This window comes from Drosophila sechellia, chromosome 2R (assembly GCF_004382195.2).
Source record: "Drosophila sechellia strain sech25 chromosome 2R, ASM438219v1, whole genome shotgun sequence".
Classification (NCBI taxonomy): domain Eukaryota; kingdom Metazoa; phylum Arthropoda; class Insecta; order Diptera; family Drosophilidae; genus Drosophila; species Drosophila sechellia.
Window position 1 is genome coordinate 5982299 of NC_045950.1, and position 21770 is coordinate 6004068.

The 21770-nt window shown below is 45.8% G+C and overlaps 1 protein-coding gene across 2 annotated transcripts in view; it reads right to left on the reverse strand.

The window, feature by feature from the left end:
- The window catches only part of LOC6608402, a 40265-nt gene continuing 18495 nt past the window's right edge, over positions 1 to 21770 (reverse strand). For both annotated transcript variants that reach the window (XM_032715413.1, XM_002033100.2), the window contains exons 3-9: positions 12885 to 13760; positions 10522 to 10770; positions 9323 to 9594; positions 6122 to 6230; positions 5389 to 6012; positions 2537 to 3011; positions 1 to 871 (exon numbers count right to left, since the gene is read on the reverse strand). In XM_032715413.1, coding sequence (XP_032571304.1) covers positions 211 to 871; positions 2537 to 3011; positions 5389 to 6012; positions 6122 to 6230; positions 9323 to 9594; positions 10522 to 10770; positions 12885 to 13254 — 2760 coding nt within the window. In that variant the 5' untranslated portion in view covers positions 13255 to 13760 and the 3' untranslated portion in view covers positions 1 to 210. The remainder of the gene's footprint in view (positions 872 to 2536; positions 3012 to 5388; positions 6013 to 6121; positions 6231 to 9322; positions 9595 to 10521; positions 10771 to 12884; positions 13761 to 21770) is intronic.

The following is a 21770-nucleotide window of genomic DNA, read 5'->3' on the forward strand; positions in this document are numbered from 1 at the left end:
TTCGAAAATTCCAAAAATTGCGTTTATTTACACAAATTCATTTGAATTCCAGACAACATACGAGTTCTCACTATTTCAATAGGCAAATGTACAGACAAATGTACACAGAGATGGGCTAGTTTGGGTTAATTACACAGTTCACTTAGCCTATGATTCAAGCATTCGGATTGCAGATTGAAGATTGCAGATTGTTCTGAGAGGATGAGCACATTATCCATCCGTGCGGGCCAGCTTCAGTCGCACGGCAATGCGCTTGCACTTCCACATGAGCTGCGTTTCCAGGATGCTGAAGGACATCGCAACCAGGACTAGTCCCAGAAGCAAGTAAGCGCAACAGGCATATAGCTGCAACTCAGGCCCATTAAAGCTCCGTGCGGGCACAAAATCGCCGTATCCAATGGTTGACAGGGTAACAAAACAGAAGTACGCTCCGTCCACCAGCGACCAGTTCTCCCACAGAGCGAAGATCACGGTGCCCACGCAGATGTAGCTGGCAAGGATGAGTAGCACTAGGCTGATGGGCACCTGCCGACCCTCCGCCTCCTCGTCCTCCTCCTCGGAGTCGTCTGCCTCGCGGCAGTCCTTGCCGTCGCAGTGGTAGCGCAGCTTCTTTAGCACAAACTGCTCGCTGCCGTGTTGCATGTACTCCTCGTCGTCGGAGGTCTCCGTGTTGTTCGCCGTACTGTCGTACAGGGTTCCAGAGGCGTGTCTGTGGCACCGACGAGTCAGCAGCAGCGTCTTGCGGCTCAGCGGCTGCAGCGTGTGGCGGTTGAAGGCGGTGTTTCGGGTGGTATTCTCGCTCGAGTCCTGCGGCACGCTCAAAGGACTCGCTATCAGCGGCACTCGTGACGGCGTTCCGTGCGGACAGTTGCTGCGAAATGATAGGAAACACGGATGGACAATAAATATTTATGTTGCAGCTGACCATAAAAGAAATCAATTAGGCATAAAAAGCTAACCCCGAGCAACTTCAGGTCGTAAAAAGGAAATAGCCGGGCTGACCTCCAATCAATAAAGCATTAAACTGTCGGTTCACGTGGGCTACACTGGCTTGGAACACGAGGCGTGTGCGTTACATTCAGACAGCTTTGATATATTTTTAGGAGGCCAACTATAAAAAACGAAGTCCGACGGTTGCAACGAGCTTTAGTTCTCTATTCTGTTTTTTTATTGTTAAATTAAGAAAGTAAGAAAGACCGAAATATAAGTCCAAAATTTGTCCTTTTAATAGAATTATTCATTTATACTGATGCACTTCTAGTAGAGCGTCAGTCAGCTTAAAGTCAAAAGTTGCCCAAAAAGCCTTAAAACTGAGTCTCAATCACTTCAATTCAAAATTTCAAGTCCCAAATCGAGTCTGATTTGATTGACAATCCAAATACCCCTTGAGTTGCCACGAACGAGGGTCTCGAGAACCTGCAACAGTCTGCGTGGAATTCTCGTTGGCCGGGACTCCGGTTGCCCCGAGTTCACTCTGTCAAACCAATTTGGCGAACATTTATTGAACTTGGCCAAAAGCCTCTCGGTATGGCGAGCTCTTGGCTTGGCAAACACTTGCTCGAGATGCACTTGCAGAGCATTGAGATTGGCCAAAGAAGTGCCAGAGAACTACTTCCGATTTCGGCATCGGTCAATAAGGACAACATCACGTACATGTTTACCCAAAGCAAGAAGGATAGAAGGCGCAACCAGGCAAGAGCACTGTTGGCTTTGGATGCTGCGATTAATTGACCCGATTCAGTGCTCGGCTTACAATTAATTACAGACAAGGCTGAAACTGAAACCAAAGAGGGTATATACAAGTATATACACAATATACACATATATATGTATCTGCCACAGGGCGCCCCGCAACGCGTGCAAAGGTTCACTGTCAAAATTAATTACCAGATGCTGCTGCTGCTGCTACTGCTTTTTATTAAATAAAATGCTCAAAATGTGCGCTCAAAAAGGCGAAGGAAACCATCATCAGAAGCGGAGCACTCTTCACTCTGGCAGAAAATGGCAGCCGGAAAGGGGGGGAGGCAGCCACCGCAGAGGGGAGCGCGAATTCGCAAGGCTGTTCAAGGGAAAGTGGGAGGCTTGGGCGGTAATGGGTCGCAGTGTGCATCATGCAGATTGTGAAGTGTTGATTTAAAGTGTTGCTAGCAGGCTGGAAGTTTGTTTTGGAAATTAAATTAACAATTTTCCCCCAGCGTTTGGTTTTCGATTTTAGATAGCAACAAGCCAAGGCTTTGTTCAAACTCAACTTAAGCACCTGGAGTTATCCCTTGGGATTCTTTCCTACACAGAGAAGAAAATGGGAATTAATCTTTTTTTGTCCTCTTCTACTGCACTAAAACACAAAGAACCCTATATTTGTCAAATCAGAAGAATCAGTGGGCCTGACCTTCTTTTCCTCTTAGGTTCTATACGGACGGACCCGACTTGATCGACTTTGCTTCTCCAAAATAAAAGATTGAAAGCGCTTCCAGCTCAATTAAATACGATTTTCTTGCATTTTGGTCTTACTGTTTCCGTTTTGCATCCTACATACCTCAAACGTTCCCGTTCCTGCTCATCCTCGTCCTCCATGATGTCCACGTTGCCCGTGGAGTTGGCGCTTAGAAGAGCCGACAATGTTGATGCTGCCGAGGAGGCTGTTGTAATGGCTGCACCCATTGACGTTGCTGGAAGGGGGGCAGCAGCCATGCCACAGACACCTGCGGCCATAAAACCGTTATCGGTCAGAGCGGCTGCCCCTCTGCCCGCTCCACCGACAAGCATTGGTGCTCCTGCCGTGGGTGGTGCTCCTGTTCCGCCTTTAATTCCAGCTGACAGCTGTGGGCTTGTTGCTGTGGCCGCGTAGGTCAACAAAGGACTTGCTGCGGCGCCTGTTGCTGGTGACCCCGAATGGGCTGGCGGCAATAAATCATGTCTGCCGGATAAGTCTGGCGATCCCGTTCCGCAGTCCATCAGTGCGTTGATCTCGTGTGGCAATGGCTTCGTCACGAACTTGGCCCGCCGCACAGCTGCAATGGTTAAAAAATATTTCAATATTTTAATATACATAATACACAATGAATGCATTATACGAAGAATACGCAGTTGGAATGATTAAGCGAGAACTAAAACAGACCTTGGTTAAAATTGTATTTCAATAGCAAAATTAAACGAAACACACACAGCCCAAAAATAAAAAAAGTTGCCGCACAAATTGGCAAAACAACTTCCGGCAACTGCCACACACGGTTAGATTATCCCGTTAGCCCGTTAGTTCCGCCGGAAGTGGCAGTGGCAGCAGCCTGAAAAGCCGGAAAAGTTGTGCATTTAGCCTCGTCACTCGAGTAGTGGGGGGAAACACTGGGCCACACTGTGAAAATTATTTGCTTTGCATTTTCAAAGTTCGCCCAACAATGCAACAATGTGGCGGAACGCTTCGGATTCGGATCCGGATTCACATTGCCATGCCCCTGCCCCCGACTTTTGGACCAAAAGTTTGGCGTTAGCTTTCATTAGCGGCTGCCAGTGGTAGAGTCATCGCGATGTCAGGGGGCACTGCAACATCTGGCGCTCCACACAGTGGGCAATTGCCGAGGTCGGGGGCGCCACATTCCCTCAACTATTCGCCGCTGCGGTAAATTATTCAGCGCACTTTGTTGCAGCGTTGTGAAATTAGGGCATTACAGCTATTAGGGGTTAAGCTATTAATTTCTATTTGCCTTAATGGGTCGAACTTCAAAATCGAAGTAGGATAGGAGTTGCATCTATATACAAATGTTTTGGACATATTCACTACTTTTTTGGTAAAAAAAAAGAACAAATTTTATTAATTTGGTAGATTTAAGTTCCTTCAAGTTCCTCTATAAATTTTGTATATAAAACTATATCAGGATACTGTTCCCACTGTGCTGACATTAAAGTTCCTTTGGAAAAAGGGAAGGAAGCGCACATCTTTTAGTTTAGTGCTGTCAGCAGGACACCAGAAGTCCGCGGTGCAGCCCGGAATGGACCCTTCTGCTCCGGACATGGCCAATTTGAAAATATTTACTTAAACTTGGACACCACACACACACACATGTACTGGCTTTTAGAGCAGGGAGCAAAGAAATACATTCATTAGAGTGCAGGACAGCCCTAAATATGTATGTATATATAGCACTATATATCCGGACGCGCAGAAAAGTCACTTTGGACCTGCGGTCGGTGGTGTGGCAGGAACTTTGGCAATGCTTTAATGGTGCGGTTGGCCGCGGACTCGGACTCCGAGGAGTGGGATCCCCTATTCCAGTGTCGTGTCCCGTCGCCACTGCCAGACAATTAACTTGCATGGGGAATCAATGGCGTGGTCGATGGCGATGGCGATGTCTTCCGTTCGGAGACAAATGGCCGGGTCTCACGCTAGATTTTGCTGCGAAATTAAGCGGAATCCTTTGACAAAACGAGTCACGTGCCACGGGCCGTCGCCTCAATAACAAAGAGCTGTTAACTTTAATGAGTTTTGCATGCGTTGCACAAGCTGAGAGCTCAACGCAACCGGCAGGACTGTCATCTTTATGCCAACTCATCATTATCGTCAATAAAACTGTCGCACATGTCGAAAGTTGCCTCAAGTGCATGTTGTCCTTATCCTTACGTCCTTGTTGGTGTTGCTGTTGCTGCTGATGTCCTGGCATGTTGAGCAGCACAAGTTGAAAACTTTTAATGCCAGCGAAGTGTGTGTCTGCTTTACTCTGTCATTTTAACACGCTGCTGCAAGCTGCTGATGATGATGATGATGATGAAAATTGTTATATAATTGAAAGCGTAAATGAGCACTGTGGCGTTGAAGAAGCACATCCGAGGGGGGCTTCGTGCTGCGACAGCAGGGCGTATGATTGATTGATTACTGTTCGTTCGGTTTTGTTTCGGGGCTCAGGTTAAGCCAAATCTGTCAGCAGAACATTTTCGGTTTTGGCCTGCCATTAGGGCTGGTGCAAATTGTTCATCCAATTATATTCCATTTTCCTTTGTTCGATTTATGCAAATTTCCTGCCGCATTGGCATTAGCACTCATTAACAATTCACAAACATCTGGCAAATTACTTCAATTATTTCAAAATCCACCTTAAAACACTAGCACATTTAATCTCACAAATGTGGCATATGTAAGGCAAATTAGTGCTGGCTGCAATTCAGTTAGTTTTACATGCATTTGGCCCACAAATTGTTTTAATCTTTGTTTCTTTACAAACTTGTTCTAAAACTAATTGAAAAATTCTAAATATTTTAAGCTTATCAGAAAATTAGAGCAGACAATTTAAACTGTCTGTTGTTGTGAAATGCAGCTGAGATAGTAGTTGAATATTCGACATTTTCATAGTTCAATTTCTCACCGAAGGGCAGTAAACAATACGATTCATCACTCACCGTGCACATTGGCTGTCTGGTAGGCCGGAGGCGGTGGCAAAGTGATGGCCTCCAGGGTGGAAGTGGATGCCTCGGATGCTGTCACGAGATTCACGGCTGTTGCGTCCTGAAGTCCAGAAGCCAACACTCGATGCTTCCCGGTGGCGGGCTGCAAGTGTATCGTGTGGTACTTGACCAGCGGCTGCGAACCGAGGGTGGTGTTTCTCAGCGCATTGCCATTCGTATTCTGGGTTGGGTGGGCTTGGTTGTGGGCGGGACTGCCCTGGGCGGAGGGGGCGTGGCCGAACGGAAAGTAGATCGTTGCTGTCGCGGGCGCATAACAATTTGGCGGCACTGTAAGCGGCATTTGCAGCATGCTGCTGGGCACAGCCACGAAGTTCTGTTGCAGTTGCTGCTGCTGCTGCTGCGTGTGATGTTGCTGCTGCTGCAGCTGCATCTGATGATGTTGTCGCGGGAGTGTTGCTGTCGATAATTGCTGCTGCTGCTGCAGTTGTTGCTGTTGCGGTGCGTATTTCAGCAGCGCACTGCCCGATGTCGTTGTCATTAGCATGACATCCGGCTGCTGCGGCTGCTGCTGGTAGAAGTGCTGCTGCGGATTCAAGTTGCGCAACAATTGACAGGCATCTGCTGACCGCACGGAACAAAAGGAGAAACAGACGTGTTCAAGATGATTAACGACTTGCAATTGTGCTGACAATACAATTAGCATCCGAACAATGCGGCCGACACTCACCTCCTTCCTTTTTGTCTGGCGGCAGCTTTCCCTTTTGGCCATACTCCAAGCAGTCGTTTAAGCTCGTCTCACTGTTGGCCGCATCGTACTGGCAGCCCTTGCAATTGGCCTGCGGATGGAAAAGAAGACATTTACTTGAAATTCATTTGCAATTTCAATCGATATACAATCTGCATGTCTAGAGGACTGAGACCAACAATGAAGTTGAACTTGAGCATTCAATTTATTGGAATCCTTTTAAGCATCTTTGATAAAATTGACTTCAATCACCAGTGTTTTCTTATCTAAGGCTACATGAAACAATTGTATTCTATTTGAAATCGATCAATTGTTCACTGTTCACTTAAAGGATAATGCCGAATAATTATCTCTGCAAAATGCTAAAGGAAACGACCTGGTTCCGGAGATGTCCTGTGCCCACACTGCGGCTATTTGACATGATGGAGGCAATGCCAATAAGGCACGTTATTTGCAGGCGCAAGGACATGCCTTTCTTAAGCCGGAAACTGATGTCATCATATCCGTGGTCCCTTGTCCTCAAAAGCTGTTTGCGGCCAAACGCCTGGCATCTCGTGTGCTTTGCGGTTCTGCGGCATCATCATCAAATGCCAGGCATCTAATGGACACACACGCAAACAACCGATGGAAATGAGGGAAATATGTGAAATGTCTGCCTGCTAGTCTTGCGGTTTGGGACCGGAAAACCCATTTCCATCCCCCGAATCGGGCCCAAGCCCATAGCGAAACCCGTTACGGCAGCATGCGTCATGATAATTGCAAGGACGATGGCAAAGGCCAAAAGAGCAAAAGACCAAAAGCCGAAATGGCAGCAGTCAACACGATGGCGATAATAATTCAACCGATGACTGCACATCCCCAGAGCCAACCGCAATCTGCTGGCAGTCTTATCAATTGCCAGGCGCATCCTTGTGCTGCCCCAAAGCCCAAAAGTCCACTTGGCCGACCTCGTGACGTCCTGCCAGATTGGATTGTGCCCTAATGAGTTGTTGAACGCAACATGGAGACGGAAAACAAGCCGGCTCCATATGGGCAAATGCAAAAATCCTGTTCAACAAGTCGCTGGCCTGGGAAACTAGCAATCGTGAAAGGAATGCCATGCCTGAGTGGCTGGGAACACGGCAAGTAGATTACCACTCGAACACGGAGGATGCGGAAAGTTTTCAATTTCTAGCACCGAAATCCTACAGCTTCGATGGCGTGGCACCTGCCACGTTAGCTGGAGCTGCAGCTGGAAAGTGCAGCTTAAATCGGAGCTGGAGCTGGAGCTGGAGCTCCCGGCCAAATCAAATCAATTAGGGCCAAAAGTGGCGGAAATGAGAAGTTATTGCATGCCTCCAGTGTAATTGTTGAGTGGCGGGTAAACTTTTTCCCCAGCCGCATTAAAGTGGCTCGCACTCATTTCAATTTACCTGGCACGAAACCCGGCCACTTGGCCGGGAAAAATTTAATTTATGCCGCCGCCATTTGACCCGGCTCAAACTGCAAACTAAAGTTTGCGACCAAGTTTAAAGTGTCGAAAGGGGGTTCTTGTTTCTTGCTTAAAGAGTCAACTTTCGAGCTTGACGGGCAAACTTTGGCGGCGAGTTCATTAAAAGTGTCGAGTTGGGTGCGCGTCCGCAAGTAAATGTTAATTTATGAAATGAATTTTTTGTTTGCCGCTCCGCCAGATGACAAACAGGCCATCGAAGTTGGCGTGGCCACCGCAAATCACTTATTTATTTATTGAACCCTGCCATTCGCTTTCGTTTTTCCCGCTCGGCCATAAATTGCCAATTAAACAAAAATTTGTGCAAGCAAAACAAACAACGGCGCGGACAAATGAGTGGCCACAATTGAAAAAGGCTGTGAGTGAAAACAGAGCGAATCAGTTTTTGTGCCTTAAAGCTTTAAAGTTAAATATTTAGCCGGGAATGGCAAAAAGGAGTGCGCCGTACATGGAAAATCCGTAACTGGGACTTCCGAAAGCAGAAATGTCATTACGAAAGGCCAGCAAATCACTTACAAAACTTATGCACGAATGCACAGGACACGCAAACAAACAAATACAGTCGGCGCAAAAAAAAAGGACTGCGCAACCTAGTCCGAGTTTTGATATCCTAAAGAATTATTTATAATGTATACAACCGTGGCTCCGTTTGCTGAGCAAATAAAAACGCAATAAACCAGGAAAAACGTGAAACCAAACCTAAAACAGTCTGCAGTGGGAAAACCTAGAAAGTATAACGAAAAACAAAAAGGCAAACGGGAAAGTTCTTTGTTGTTTTGCCCAAATCAATTACAAACTTTCAGTTTGCGTTAATAGAAATCCGGACCGGCTTGGAGATCCACTTAAAAGGCTTCTGCTGTCGTAATTAAAAGCCGTAATTTGAGATCCCAGTGCAGTCTGATCTGCGAAAAATGGGTTGAATTCCATTGAGCAAAGCAAATCTCCGGACAATCGAAGATTCCCATCACATCCTGGCTTGGCGGCCATTTCCATTTCCATACATAAGCGACCAGGGATTCAGGTTTTCCGCTGGCCAAAAACGAAACTGTCTTGGTTGCCGGGGAAAAACTTTCGTGGTGGGGTGGGAAAAACAGAGAGCGAAACACTTAGTGAGTAGTGGGAAAAGTTCATGCGTAAAACAGCGGAGTAGCCAGCGAAACTTTCCAATGGGAACTTTGGACACGCAGAACAATGTCGAAAGTTTACTTTAAACCGGAATGCACAGCAAAACACTTTGGACTCCTTTCCTTTTGGACTACTCGGCAGCAACAGTTGCTGCTGGTAGCATAAAGTGAGTAAGTTGTCCCTTCAACCATCGAATTAGGACCCATAAAAATGTTCTCGACTTGCAGTCAGTCGATGGAGTGACTGTGGATGCAGCTGCTGTTCTGGGGTAAACAATATCAATCATACGCCACGGCTGCTGGCAGAAATGTGGAGTGGAGGGGAATGGAAGGAAGGAAGCCTTTGGGAAATCAATCTGACGGTTATTTTGTAGCCTTAAGTGTATGTGTTTAAAGGAACCCGATATAAATGGGCGTTTTTTTTCTTTAATATGAACGCTGAATTTGGTATTAATGTCTTCTAGTCGGCGCCATGACAAATAGCTAGCGGCTATTGCGTTGCACTCTCTGATGAACTGCATCTGCTGCCCTCACTAAAATAATATCAATCATGCGCCGTGGTGGCCTTACCATTCGCCGCTTGGACCTCTTGTCCGTGTCCTTTTCCCTCGAGTTGGCCGCACTGCTGGCAGATGGCGTCGATGTGCCTGGTGTGGACTTCCTTCTGTGCTCCTGGTGCCTCTGCAGCTGGCAGCAGAGTCGCACGTAGGTGCACTGCAGGCCATCGGCGAGCAGGGCTCCCAAGCTGGACAGGCACATCAGCATGAGGGGCACGCCCACCAGGGCGTAGAAGATGGTCGCCAGCTTTCCGGCGGCGGTGCGCGGCGTCAGGCTGCCGTGACCTGCAAGGATCGGAATGATATATCTGGTTTATAACTTGAGCATGGCAAGCACGAACAGGCTAATATAAATGCATGCACTTTTAATCGGATGGGTGAGAACAAGCGGAGAAATGGGGGCGGGTCCTTCTGGGAACTTAATCTGTGGTGAAATGGCGCTGCAGCATATGGAATTACTTTCCACGAGGAGAAAGTGCAGGAAGTTTGTGTTTAAAGGGTCCCAACTTAAGCTGTCCAGTAATCTGTGTCTACTTAAACAATCACATTGCAAATACGTAGTTTATAGAACAATCCCCACTTGGACTAAGTAAGTAATTTAAGAAGCTCCTCATAGCAATATTAATTTTCTATCGTATTAAACTAATTATTGATCAGCTGTGTAAGTTTAATTTGCATCTTTACACTTAATGAAAGCACTCATTAGACAGCAAATATTTACCACTATAACCCAGATGCGTTTGACCTAAACAATGTCGACAATAAATCCGTTTAGCGGCATTCTTCTGGCTCATATACGTACATCCCTACCAATAGACTGTCTTCCGGACAACTGGCAGGCTGTTAAAGTTAAAGCCCATGAGATACAGTTAATTTGTAGCAACAAGGATGTCCCTTCATTTAGCATATGCAAATATTTAGTCCGGCCTCCGGGTCGTATACGCCATGTCTGATGTCCGTGCTCTGCAATGGCTGCTCCTGTGGCGTAGTTTGCCATCCAAGGCGTTGGCTATGTCGAGGTCTATTTGCCCCCTGCAAAGTAAATATTTGTGGGCCACAGCACGAGTTGTGGCCTGGTCGAAAATCATAATAAGCAGCCGTGCTCGCCAAGTTCCAAGATAAACACGAAACATAAATCCAAACGGCTTGGGTATTTTGGAGCAGTGGAAGCGAAAGTGAAAGTGCGGAAACGGAAATAAGAGCGGAACTTACCAATTGTCGTTATCACAGTGACCGAGTAGAGCAGAGCTTCGCTGAATGTCCAGCTCTGCGAGTCGCCGGCATCGTAGCCAAAGTGGCCCAGGGCACTCGCACTGCCCTCGTGGAAGAGTCCTGCTCCTCCTCCGCCGGAGGAGCCAGCGGATCCTTGGCGCGTGGCCGCCACAATGGAGCCCTCGAAGCGACGAAGCTGCTCGTGGACCAACATCGTCCAGTTGCGTTCGTACAGAACGTTGAGTTTCTCTGCAAGGAAAGGTGGGAGGTGGAAAAAAGGTTAAGTCGGGTCTCCTCCAGAATGCGTTCAAGTGTCCTCTTCGTAATTATGCAATTTCATGCCAAGTGCAGCAACAGCCTTCGACCTCCCATCGACCCAATCGACAAGTGCCGACAAATCGGACTATCCTTCGTTAACTTTGCCCAGAATTCAGTCTCCAAGTTTCCAATCCTACCAATCCTCCTGCCCTTCGATTTCGGTCGCCTGTCTTGAGGAATCTGCTCCCATTCGATGTCGTGTGTTCGCCTCTTGCAAATTGCAGAGGTCGCTTGTTAACAGCAGTTCGAGACTAGTTTGCCGTCGTGCTTGTCGTTCACGCCCTTTTCACGCCCTTTGGCCTTGGGGTAGTGGGTGGCAGTGGGTGGCAGTGGGTGTTAGTGGGTGGAAGTGGGTGGAAGTGGGTGGAAGTGGGTGGAAGATGGCAGGAGGTGGGCGAATTGTGGGCACCAGTCTCTCGAGTCTTGAAGCCTCGATGGTGCACCTCCCCAGACATCATCCACCTAAAGGCCACCCACCCCAATCGACTGAAGCTAGTTGCCGAGAACAAAACCGAAATCAAAAGATTTTCTGTGCCAATCTTTGCAGCTTAATCGAGTGATTTGAGGGCAGGGCTTTGGAGTGTATAAGAAACTAATTGGCAATGAATAACAATTTAGAAACAATACGAAACTTTTAAAGAGGTATTTCAGACTTATTCCTTAAATGATTGGTTTGCTATCTTAAAATTTTATATTTCATTAGTTCTAGTAAAATTAGACATTGGCTCAGTTATCTTGAATATTGAAATTTGTATTTCAGCTTCATGAACGCAGTACTATGGTATAGAGATAACTTAATAATGTGTTTATACCATCTCCTGAGCCATCTAATGCTATTTCTCGTAATAAGATACTAGGGCCTTATTATTTTGGTAAATTGGAACACATCAGTCCAGTTTTAATGTAGTTTTCATAGATTTCATATGAAATAATAGAGTGTTGACTAAAGTTATTATATCAGCAAAGCAAAAGGATATCATAGGTGAATGTTTCCATCTTTAAGAGCACATGTACCATTAAAAATCTCAGCTTTCGTTGAAGCACATAATAAATGACCTATGTTGCGAGCCAAGATGAACTCAGCACATCATTAGTCTTTCGTTAAAGGACTCGTCAAATTAATCATACGCCAGGTGGGACGCCTGTGCCGCGGATGAGCTCAAGTTAATTGGTTTATTTATTAGGTGAAATTAAATTAAATAACATTAGATCTAATGCTCATGCACGTGCCGCTGTGCCGTTGGAGTCTTTTTTCATCCAGTGCCACTGGCAGGTGCGACAAAGTAATTAATTTCACATAAATCAGGCCAGCAAATAAACCTCAAAATAGTTGCGATAAATTCGTGGAATCGATGCAATATCACTCCGTTGCGGAAGCGAATTAAATGGCCCGCCTGACCAAATATTTGGTTATGCAAATATTTACCTATTATTCAATTCGGTAGCTGCGAAAATGAATTTGGACGGTCTTTTGTTTGCTTTCGAGTGGGGTGGGGTGGGTGTTCGTGGGGGACTCATGTTTGCTGGTACCTATAATTAAAATATTTGTTCTGGCCCTGCGCTCGCAATCGCTACTATTTACTTAGTATTAATGGGCGATAACAAAGCATTGTCGCTTTAATGTCCGAATTACTTTGGCAATTTGCAGGCAAATCAAGCGTGCAAAACACGCCGAAAATTTACGGGCTATGCGGCAAAAATGTGGTGGGCATTATAATTTATGCGAATTTTTGTACATCGCCAGCGAAGCGTAAAAATATTTGCTGCATATTTACGCAAATAAATTGATCAGTATAAGGATCAAAGGAGAGATACAATATTATTATATTTATTTAAAGATTTTAGTAAATAAGGAGGCCACTTTGAGTGTGTTAACAAAATAATTAATAGCTGTATTTAAGAAATGTGCGAATAATGTAATAATAAATACCGAATGAAATACTTTTAAAGAAATAACAGGACAAGATATTTCTTTACTTATAATATTCTACCCCTGATTGCTTTTTGAATACACGATCAAATTGCATAGTTGTTAGGGAGCTCACCTGTTATGATCCACAGTTCGCGCAGGCAGTCCTCACGGCTCTTGGCAATGGCAGCCGACTTGCTGATGTCCTGCGGCGCCTCCAGTAGCGGGAAGAGGAGCCCGCCCAGCACGGAATAGCCGATGACCAGGAGCACCAGGCCGGGCGTGGAGAAGAGCAACTTGAGCAATTGGCCGCAGCAGCGCCGGAGACTGCTGCGCGGCTTGGCGGTCAGCGAGGCGGTGGTCTTGGCACCCACCTCCGATCCACAACCCGGACCACCCACTCCGCCCAGGCCTCCGAATTCGTTGGCATCCGTCTCATCGTCGATGGAGCAGTCCAACTGAGACGGCTGCGGCTGCTTGGCCTTAATCAGCTCAACGTCGGACATGATCGCTCAGTGTTCAATGGCATTTAGTGGCCACCTGCTGCTCCTCGGCTTCCGTTTTTGCTTCCGTTTGCAGCGAGCATTTCCGTTTCCGCTGGCAGCACAGCTCGTTATTCATGGCTCGCCCAGCCCTTTGGCTTACTAATTGCAACAGCGATTTCTCATCACTCGCAATGCCGCTTTGTTCTGCCCATATACCACCCTATATCGCCCCTATATCTTTGTCCCCTGGCTGTCTGTCTGTCTGTCGTTCTGTTGGTCGGCTGTCTTTCTATCCGCTTGTTGCCTTCAGCTGGCGTATTATGTTTTAAGCTGTCGTTGACTCGTTTTTGCTGCTTTTGCTTTCGCTGATGATGTTGCTGCTACTGTTGCTGCTGCTGATGTCGCTGACGTGGCATTTACCATTGTTCCTGGTCTATGCACTCCATGGACGCCTGCTTCCCCCGGCCGCTTGTACTTTTAAAGTTGTTGTGCCAGTTTATTCCCCTCCGTTTCGCAGTGCTGCATGCCTGTAATTGAAAACATTTGTATGCTGTAGTCGGTAGTCATATTGTTGCAGTTGTTGCTGCTGCCTGGCTGCTTCCGTTGAAGTGCACTTGGTAGTAGGTTAGGCGCACACAAAGTGAATACGTACTAAATTCGACACTTCACTTAATCTAATTAGCAACTCTTTAAGGCCCAGGCCATTCGACTGGTCAGTGGCAAGTGGAAAGTGGGAAGGAAAAATGGCAGAAGAATGAAATGTTTGTGTTCATTCAACGGTTATTATGATTGGCTTAAAACAATAGTTGGCCGTGCAGCAGACGCTTGTGCGATAATAAATGAGTGGCGATTAAATTATATTTTTTTATGGCACTGAAATAAAATACGTGATTGCATGCACTTAATAACTTAATTATGTTGTGGTTATGTTTGAATAATAAAAAAGCATAATCAACGCTTACGAGGTAAATGGTGTTTTAATCAAATAGTGACAAATTCATTTAACATAAATACTATTTATTAATCCATTTGCATATCGATTCTCAGCGTCCATTTAAGTTCTGATTAAAGCTCCGATTAAGTCCGCCCACAACGAACATATTATCGGATCCCATCGATTAAGCCCATAAAAATGATAACAAAACTCAAGTCTATATAGGCAGTGCGTAATACAAATTGAATGAGCGTCTGGCATTAGAGCAGATATAGACTGGCAAATTGAAATCTGTCTGCCAGCTGCGGATTACATATACTCGTATTGTATGAGACCTCCAGCATTCACACATAAAAGTCTTTAATCGTAATGGAGCTGACTTTGTGGGCGGCTGGATAATGCGCTCGGGATACTTAGACATTGAACCAATTAAAGCCGAAGGGGCAGAGTCGGCGATTAGTTATTGAAGCTTACTGGGAAAACGGGGCAACACGCAACATTTAATGATGTGGTTGGATGCCGAGGAGGGAAACCCAGGAGGAAAACATTTATTCTCTTGTAGCCGCCCTTTTGTTAAGAGGAATAGGCGTCTTCGTCTGGCACACGCAATTTACTTAATTGGAAAATAAAATAAGCCAACGCGAGAGACTGGGTCTGGGATTGGGTTTTTGGTTTTCGGTTTAGGGGCTTTGCTTCTGGAGTTGAAACAGGAACTGGAACTGGGCCAAAGCGGAAACTGCTTGGCTGGCGAAACAATGGCCACTCGAGTTGCTTTTTATGGCTAGCGCGCATAATTTAATTCGGCCAACAACGGGGCGTATGAGCAACAAAGGACCAAAGCACAGGCTAATGCAAAATTAATGTCAATCGCTCGCAGAAGGGGGAAATGCCAATGCCCTCTTGATTGTGACCTAACGTTTGAACTGCGACGGGGACACGCACACATCTAAGCGCACGAAGGACTTTCAGGAGGAGCCAGCCCGAAGAGCGAAAAAGGAACAAAGGCATGGGGCATAATGTCTGGCGGAAATTATCCCTTTTAGCCAGATTGAAATCAGCTTACAGTCGCTCCTTAATTGAAATGTTTGCGTTTCACTTTAATTAAAGCGTTTTCAGCCGACCGGCAGCTGACAAAACCCTTTTCAGCCGCAAGGATATTCCGTCATAATTTCTGTATTCCATCGGGTCTCATTCATTTCATCGCTCCTCACTGCCGTGCTTTTCGCACGTCATTTCATGAAGTCGCCTGCCAAAGTTTTAATAGTTAAGTGCGACTGCAGCCCAGGATAACGTGGCCAAAAGCCTCGCCTTCATTTCCATTCATTTCGTCTGTCGCAGACTTCTGGCTTCCGTCCCGTACCGCTCCGCTCCTCCCCGCTATGCATTATTTATTATTATTATTTTTAAATGCAATGACAACAAACGCAGTTTAATTACAATTTTCATTCATCAAATGCAGCAGCCGCAGCGCAGAAAGAAAGCAGCAAGGACGAGCGGAAGCGAAGGACATCGGGGAGCATCCAAGGAAAATGGCGCTAATGGCGCCAACATTTCTCATTCTCATCCGCCCTCTTAGCCAGCTATTCCCACTTGGGAGACCAGGACAGCTTGGCTGTTTTTAAATTTCGCTTTATAATTTTATAACGCGCCAGCCAAACCCCCGTATCCCTCCCCACAGCTCCAGAGAAATCCCCCCTCTCCACACTGGCCATTGCCGATTTAATTGCATTGCTGACATTTAGCACCCAGCACTGTGGATTCCCACAGAAAAAGGACATGATAGTGGAAAAGGACATCGCAGTAGATGAGCAAAGGGGGGCAGGAACGAGGGCAAAGTTGATTTTTCATCCGAACCTTATTTGCATGTTGGTTTGTTAATTGAAGTCGAACAGAATCATCGTCGTTAGTTACCCATTATGCGCTTTTCCATTGTTTTATGGTTTTTTATTGTAAGTTTTATTTAAGTGAATAAAATAATGGTTCCTACACAAATATTTTTGTTTATAAAAAATATGTATGTAGTGCAGTATTAATTTTTAATAATCATAGACAAAGGTAATCAATAGGCAATGGATTTTGTTCGTCTGAGTTGTAATTTATCTATTGAAAAGTACTATATCTTGAGGTTTATGTAAAGTAGTAGTAGTAGTATAACAACCAGTTTACCTTCTTTAAATCCGCTTAAAGGTGCAATATATGCGTAATGATATTAAATAAATAAATTAGATATAAATTAAAATCACTACAATAGCAGTTGTGTCGACGAGGAAAGCATTATTCAAAGGCGAAACAATAAAATTGCTCAGCCAAGTGCCTATAATGAAAACTAAATGCTCCAAGATTAGTGGTTGTCCGAAAGAGTGGGACTCCGATAAGGGGATTTTCCGGCGTGTTTTCCACGCCTTTGAAGCCATAAAAGCACTGAAGCGTGCTCTGAACTTTTAGCACATTAGCCAAAGAGTGCGGATTATAGTTGGTTTTATGGCCAGAGGTGCGAAACAAAAACGGAGCAGTAGATAAACAGATACAGATAGAAATGGGTATGTGGGGATACCCCCGGAAATTCATACGATTATGATTATGCAATTGGGTGCGGGAAACACTTGAGCGGCGCTCATAATTCATATTACGCTCAAAACAAAGGCGCCAAAAAATAAAAGGGGCCCCAAAGAAAACGCCTGGCAAGTGCAGAACAACGGACATTAGGTGCAGCAGGATCCAGGATATAATGACCATGTTAATGCCCGGCACAAAAGTGCACTGAAAGGAAATGAGCAAGATAAGTAACGAGCCCGAAAATGCTCCTTAGTCCCCGGCAGCAAAGTTTTGCGCACAACAAGGAAAACTCCGGGAAAACTAGTGGCTTGATTTGCCTCCTTCCACTCGATTCCTTGGCCGTTCCTCATTAAACGCACTCAAGTCGCTCGCAACAATCTTAATTATGTTGTAAAGTCTTTTGGCCAGGAGGGCCTGGAAAAACAGCCCGCGGTAGGGCAGAGGGACGAAGGGGCTGGTGGCAAAGCTTTTCAGCTGGCCAGGAAAACTTTGGCCGCGCTGATTAGTTTTTCGAGTGCCTGCAGTGCAAGTCGGCCAGTCAAGCGTTTCCACTCAGTCTGTCATCTAGTCAGTCGGGCATCAGTGGCAGTGCTCCGTGGAAAGTTTTCCGAGCGGCGTGGCAAAACAACAAAAACTCATTAAAAACTGCACAAATGCAACGTTTGGCCCATAAATACACGGCAGCACCCTTGCAAAACGGGCTGAAGTGCAGTCAAGTCGAGCGGGAAAATGCAAAACTGCCCAACAAATGCACAATAATTAGAAGCAAATTTAAAAGTCGTTTGGCTGCTAATGAAGGCATCCTTTGTGCCCGGAAAACTCAATGGTTAGGGCCATCAGGCAGCAGCCACAGCTTCGTGAATACCAAAAGTGCGGCCAGAGGCTGCTGAAGATGTTGACGGCTAATGGCCAAAATTAGTTCAATCAATTCTCTTAAACATCATAATTGCAATTTCCAGTAAATAGGCTTCGGTGTAATTAAAAGTTGCATTAAAGCGAAGGGAAAGCAAAACTATGGGCAAGTGTGTATGAAACTTTGAGCATATTACTATAAACAAATACATTTTGTGCAGCCCCAAAGTGACTGGAATGTGTATTAATGTATGTATTAAATAAATTTAACTGAGTTTATGGCCAACAACAACAGACATTTGAACTGACAAGGGGAAAGTTGATTGTCTTTTAAGATTGGCCAAAGGGCAGCTCCTGATGCCATTCACAGGTTTTTTAATCAGGACCCGAAGCCGAGTTGATCCAGAGGCAGCTGCTGGCTGTAGTTCAAGTTAAACTCGTTAACTTTCATAATTAAATTGTTAAACATCAGTTGGGCTTTAATTGACAGTCGTCGAAGGGGCCAAAGAAGGACATCGTCCTTTGGCCAGCTCAGCGAAATTCCTTAAGTGCCAATTTAGTGGCAATTTGCTTTTGTCTTAACACTTTTCGGGGTGTGAATCAGACTCGGCCAGGTTGGTGCGCTTGTAGTACAACACAATTTAATGTTAATTAAGCAAAACGTTGTCAATGGCAGTCGCACCAAGCTGGAATGTCCCATTGGACCTTTGCCCTTGCCTTTCCAACTATCTGCCATTCAGCCAGTCTGTGAATGTGCAAACAAATGTTTGCACAGTTGGCCTAATTGACTTTGCCGAGTTAAAGCAAAAAGTTTTCTACTCACTCTCCGTCTCCCATAAACGAGATAAAAAGAACGAAATTAAATCAAATAAAATCGAATTGTTAGCCAATTGAACGAGGGATAAGACCCAAAAAAAATACACGGGAAAATCGGAAAATGGCAAGGGCATGCATAAAATGCATGCGAAAGGTTGCCAGCGGAAATTTGCATAAAAGCCCCGTGGCACGTAGTCAGCTTTGATGTTCCGCCCTTTTGGCCCTCGGCAACTAACGGAATCACGTCTATATATCTGCATATATATAACTCAGTGTGTGGGGTCCGATAATGCCATTTTGAGTGCACTTTATGCGCACTTTGTCTCAGGGTCTCGCTATCATTAAAAACATTCCGGGCTCGCAGCTAATCCCCTGATATATGAACTGTCGTTACGATTTGCATGGATATGCCGGGATCTATTTAAACATATAGCTATATATGTATATAGATAGCTGCATGTGCCGCAAAATCGGTAAAGGCATAGCCGCAGGCCAAAACACCCACTAACCAACCGCCGAGCCTTTTAATTGAGCCAACTAACGCCGACATGTGCCCAAATTAAGGGGCAAGTGTTGTCTGTCTGTCAGTATGTGTGTGTTTAAGTTAGTGAGTGTTGATGCCACCGAATGCAATAATAGTTCCAACCACTCAAATGGCTTAAAACTGGTCTACACAAACGGGATTTGGGCTGTCAACAAGGCAGTCAGGGGATTTTGGGCTCGTGGAACATCGAGTAAAGTAAGCTTTAATTACTGCGGAGTTTTGAAGGCACCATTAGCAGCAAAAAGTACAAAAGTCACTTAAAGACTTAAAATTACTATAACAGGGATAATAGATACGCAGAGGTATTTAAAGCTTAACATTTATATTCCATTGACAGCTTGATTTAAATAAGACATTTTGAACGAATAAGAACCAGTCATTCTTTGGGGAACTTCGAATATCAATTTAACTTATTTCCGCTAACAAAACAATCCCATCTCCGTTCTAATAATGTGTTGGCTGGTGTAGCTCCAGGAATTTCTATCCTTCCACCCACAACCCTCTAAATTCCCTCACACCCTTTTGACCATTGTAATTGCTTTGTTTTGCTTACTAATTGTTTCTGGCCAGAACGCCAAATTAACTTGGTCACGTGGCCGGAGGGGTTGTGCCCGGATATCCGTGGATCGGACTCCTTGAGCCACCTCCAACCGCAGGCGCCGATTAGCGTTATTGATGACATTTTCACTTCGGTGTTTGGTATTAATTTGATGCTCGAGTGGTCCTGGTATCAGCACATGATTGAGTACTAATGGAGCAAACGTGGCGAGGAATGAAAGAAATCAGGTGAATCGACTGTGGGACATAGTAGCGGGAAGGTCCTGGAGGCTGGGTAATAACATGCAGACCGAGTGACCTCAATGCTCCTCTGCTGACCAGCCAGAGCAAACGAAATGCGTTTTAATGCGTTTCTGTGGGCGGAACACCCATGTTTGCGCTGGGTGGCTGGATGTTTGGGCTATATGGGCGGTAGCCCACAGATGCAAACACCGAGATATGCACACCAAACACACCGCACACACCTCGTTCGCACTAACACAGATTGCGGAGCAAGTGTGTCATGGACATGGCGAGGTTGGCTGGTTTGTTTGCGGCCCGGGAAGGGGCGGGGATTTGTTTTGGGTGAGGAGACAACACGTGTTCCGGCGACGATGACGATGGCGATGGCGATGATAATGATGGCAGGGATTCCATAGATGGCTGCCTGGGATTGCTTTTACCGTCGAAGCTGTAAAAAAGACGCATACTAAAATGGCGATCCGAAGGACAAACAAACATGGCATGCCGATACCAGCACACACAACCATAAGCCCAAAAGCCCAGCCACAAGGCCAACGTAAGCACACCCACACACACACACATTTGGCGTACTTCAAAAACTCAGGCGCACGGATATATGCAAGATTGCAATTATGATATAAAACACCGGTCGCAGCTGGAAATGGGCCCAGATTGCTGAATGGATCTGAACGGCATTGTCTGCGCTCCACAATGAATGCCAACCGATGCCCCAGAGCCACCAAGTCCGGCTGGAAAGCCAAGAGCATACCTGATGATATGCCGAAGGTCGCTCAGGATTAACATTTCATAAAATGTGCAAGGCGGGGAAAGGAGAAGTTGGTTTGCCCTGCCAGCTAAGAGATTATCTGTGGCACCAGAAGGTCAACTGGACATTGAAAAGACATTAAGGAAGACAGCAGCCCGACGGCATTTCTACTATTATTTAAATATTTTAAGCACAATCAATCTAAGCACTTATACATAGCTTCATCTTCTAAAACACTATAATGTGATAGTCATTGCAAAAGGATTATTACGCAAAAGAGCACAAGCCGCAACACTCATTTTAAAGTCCTTCTGTAAGGATACATTACACAATTTTTTGAATATTTAGGGAAACTTACTTATGATTTGCTTATAATCTGGTAAAAACTAAACTGTTTCAGCCTGTCCTATTTTCTCTCTAACAAATATGTAATTAGCAACCAAAGACATAAGCGATGGCGCATGGAATATGCAGCACAAACTCACTTCCGTTGGCCAGCAATCGATTAGAGGCCTTCAGCTCATTATCCTCGATAATCGCTGCAACTGCCGTCAGTGTTTCAGGGGAATGGGAGGGGGGGGGGGGGAAATCGGCCATCGGCATTCGGATCAGCCCAGCCAATTGGGGGCTTGAACTTGGGTCGCCCGCTGGACAGCGGAAGTGACCCCAATCCGTGTTGCTGTCTCCTGTCGCCTGCAAGTCGCCTATTCAGCTTGTTCGCCTATTCAGCTGTCCGTCCGGTTTGAACCCTGCCAAACTGTCAAAGCGTTAATTGAGTTTGACACTAATGAGCGTGCAATCGCTGCATAATTGATTTATAAATGCCAGGCCATCAGCCACGCCCCCGTTCGCTGCAATTGGCCGCCCCAGTTTATGAGACTGTTGCAAATGCGCGCTAATTGGGTCAGACAAACACACAATGGAGGGCTTGACTTTTGGCTAACGAAGAATTAGCATTTTAGTGGAATACACTCGGAAATTGAAGGGGACGGACCGAAAAATCTGCTGCAAAATGTAGGCCGAGCATCGACCCAGACCGTCTCGCTCGGCAAGGAAAAGGATCCCCGGGATCTGGGGTTCATTTCAGGACTTCAGGACACAAGCACTAATTCCACACAATTCGTAATTAATTTGAATTAATTATGTGCCACTTTCCACATGCAGCCATAGCAAACATGCCGACAACGCTACCCGCAAACATCACGTGTGGGCGGTGGGCGGTTTGCGGTGGGCGGTGGGCGGTGGACGTTGGGTGGGGCAACTGGGCGTGACTGTCGGTGGGTCTCGGC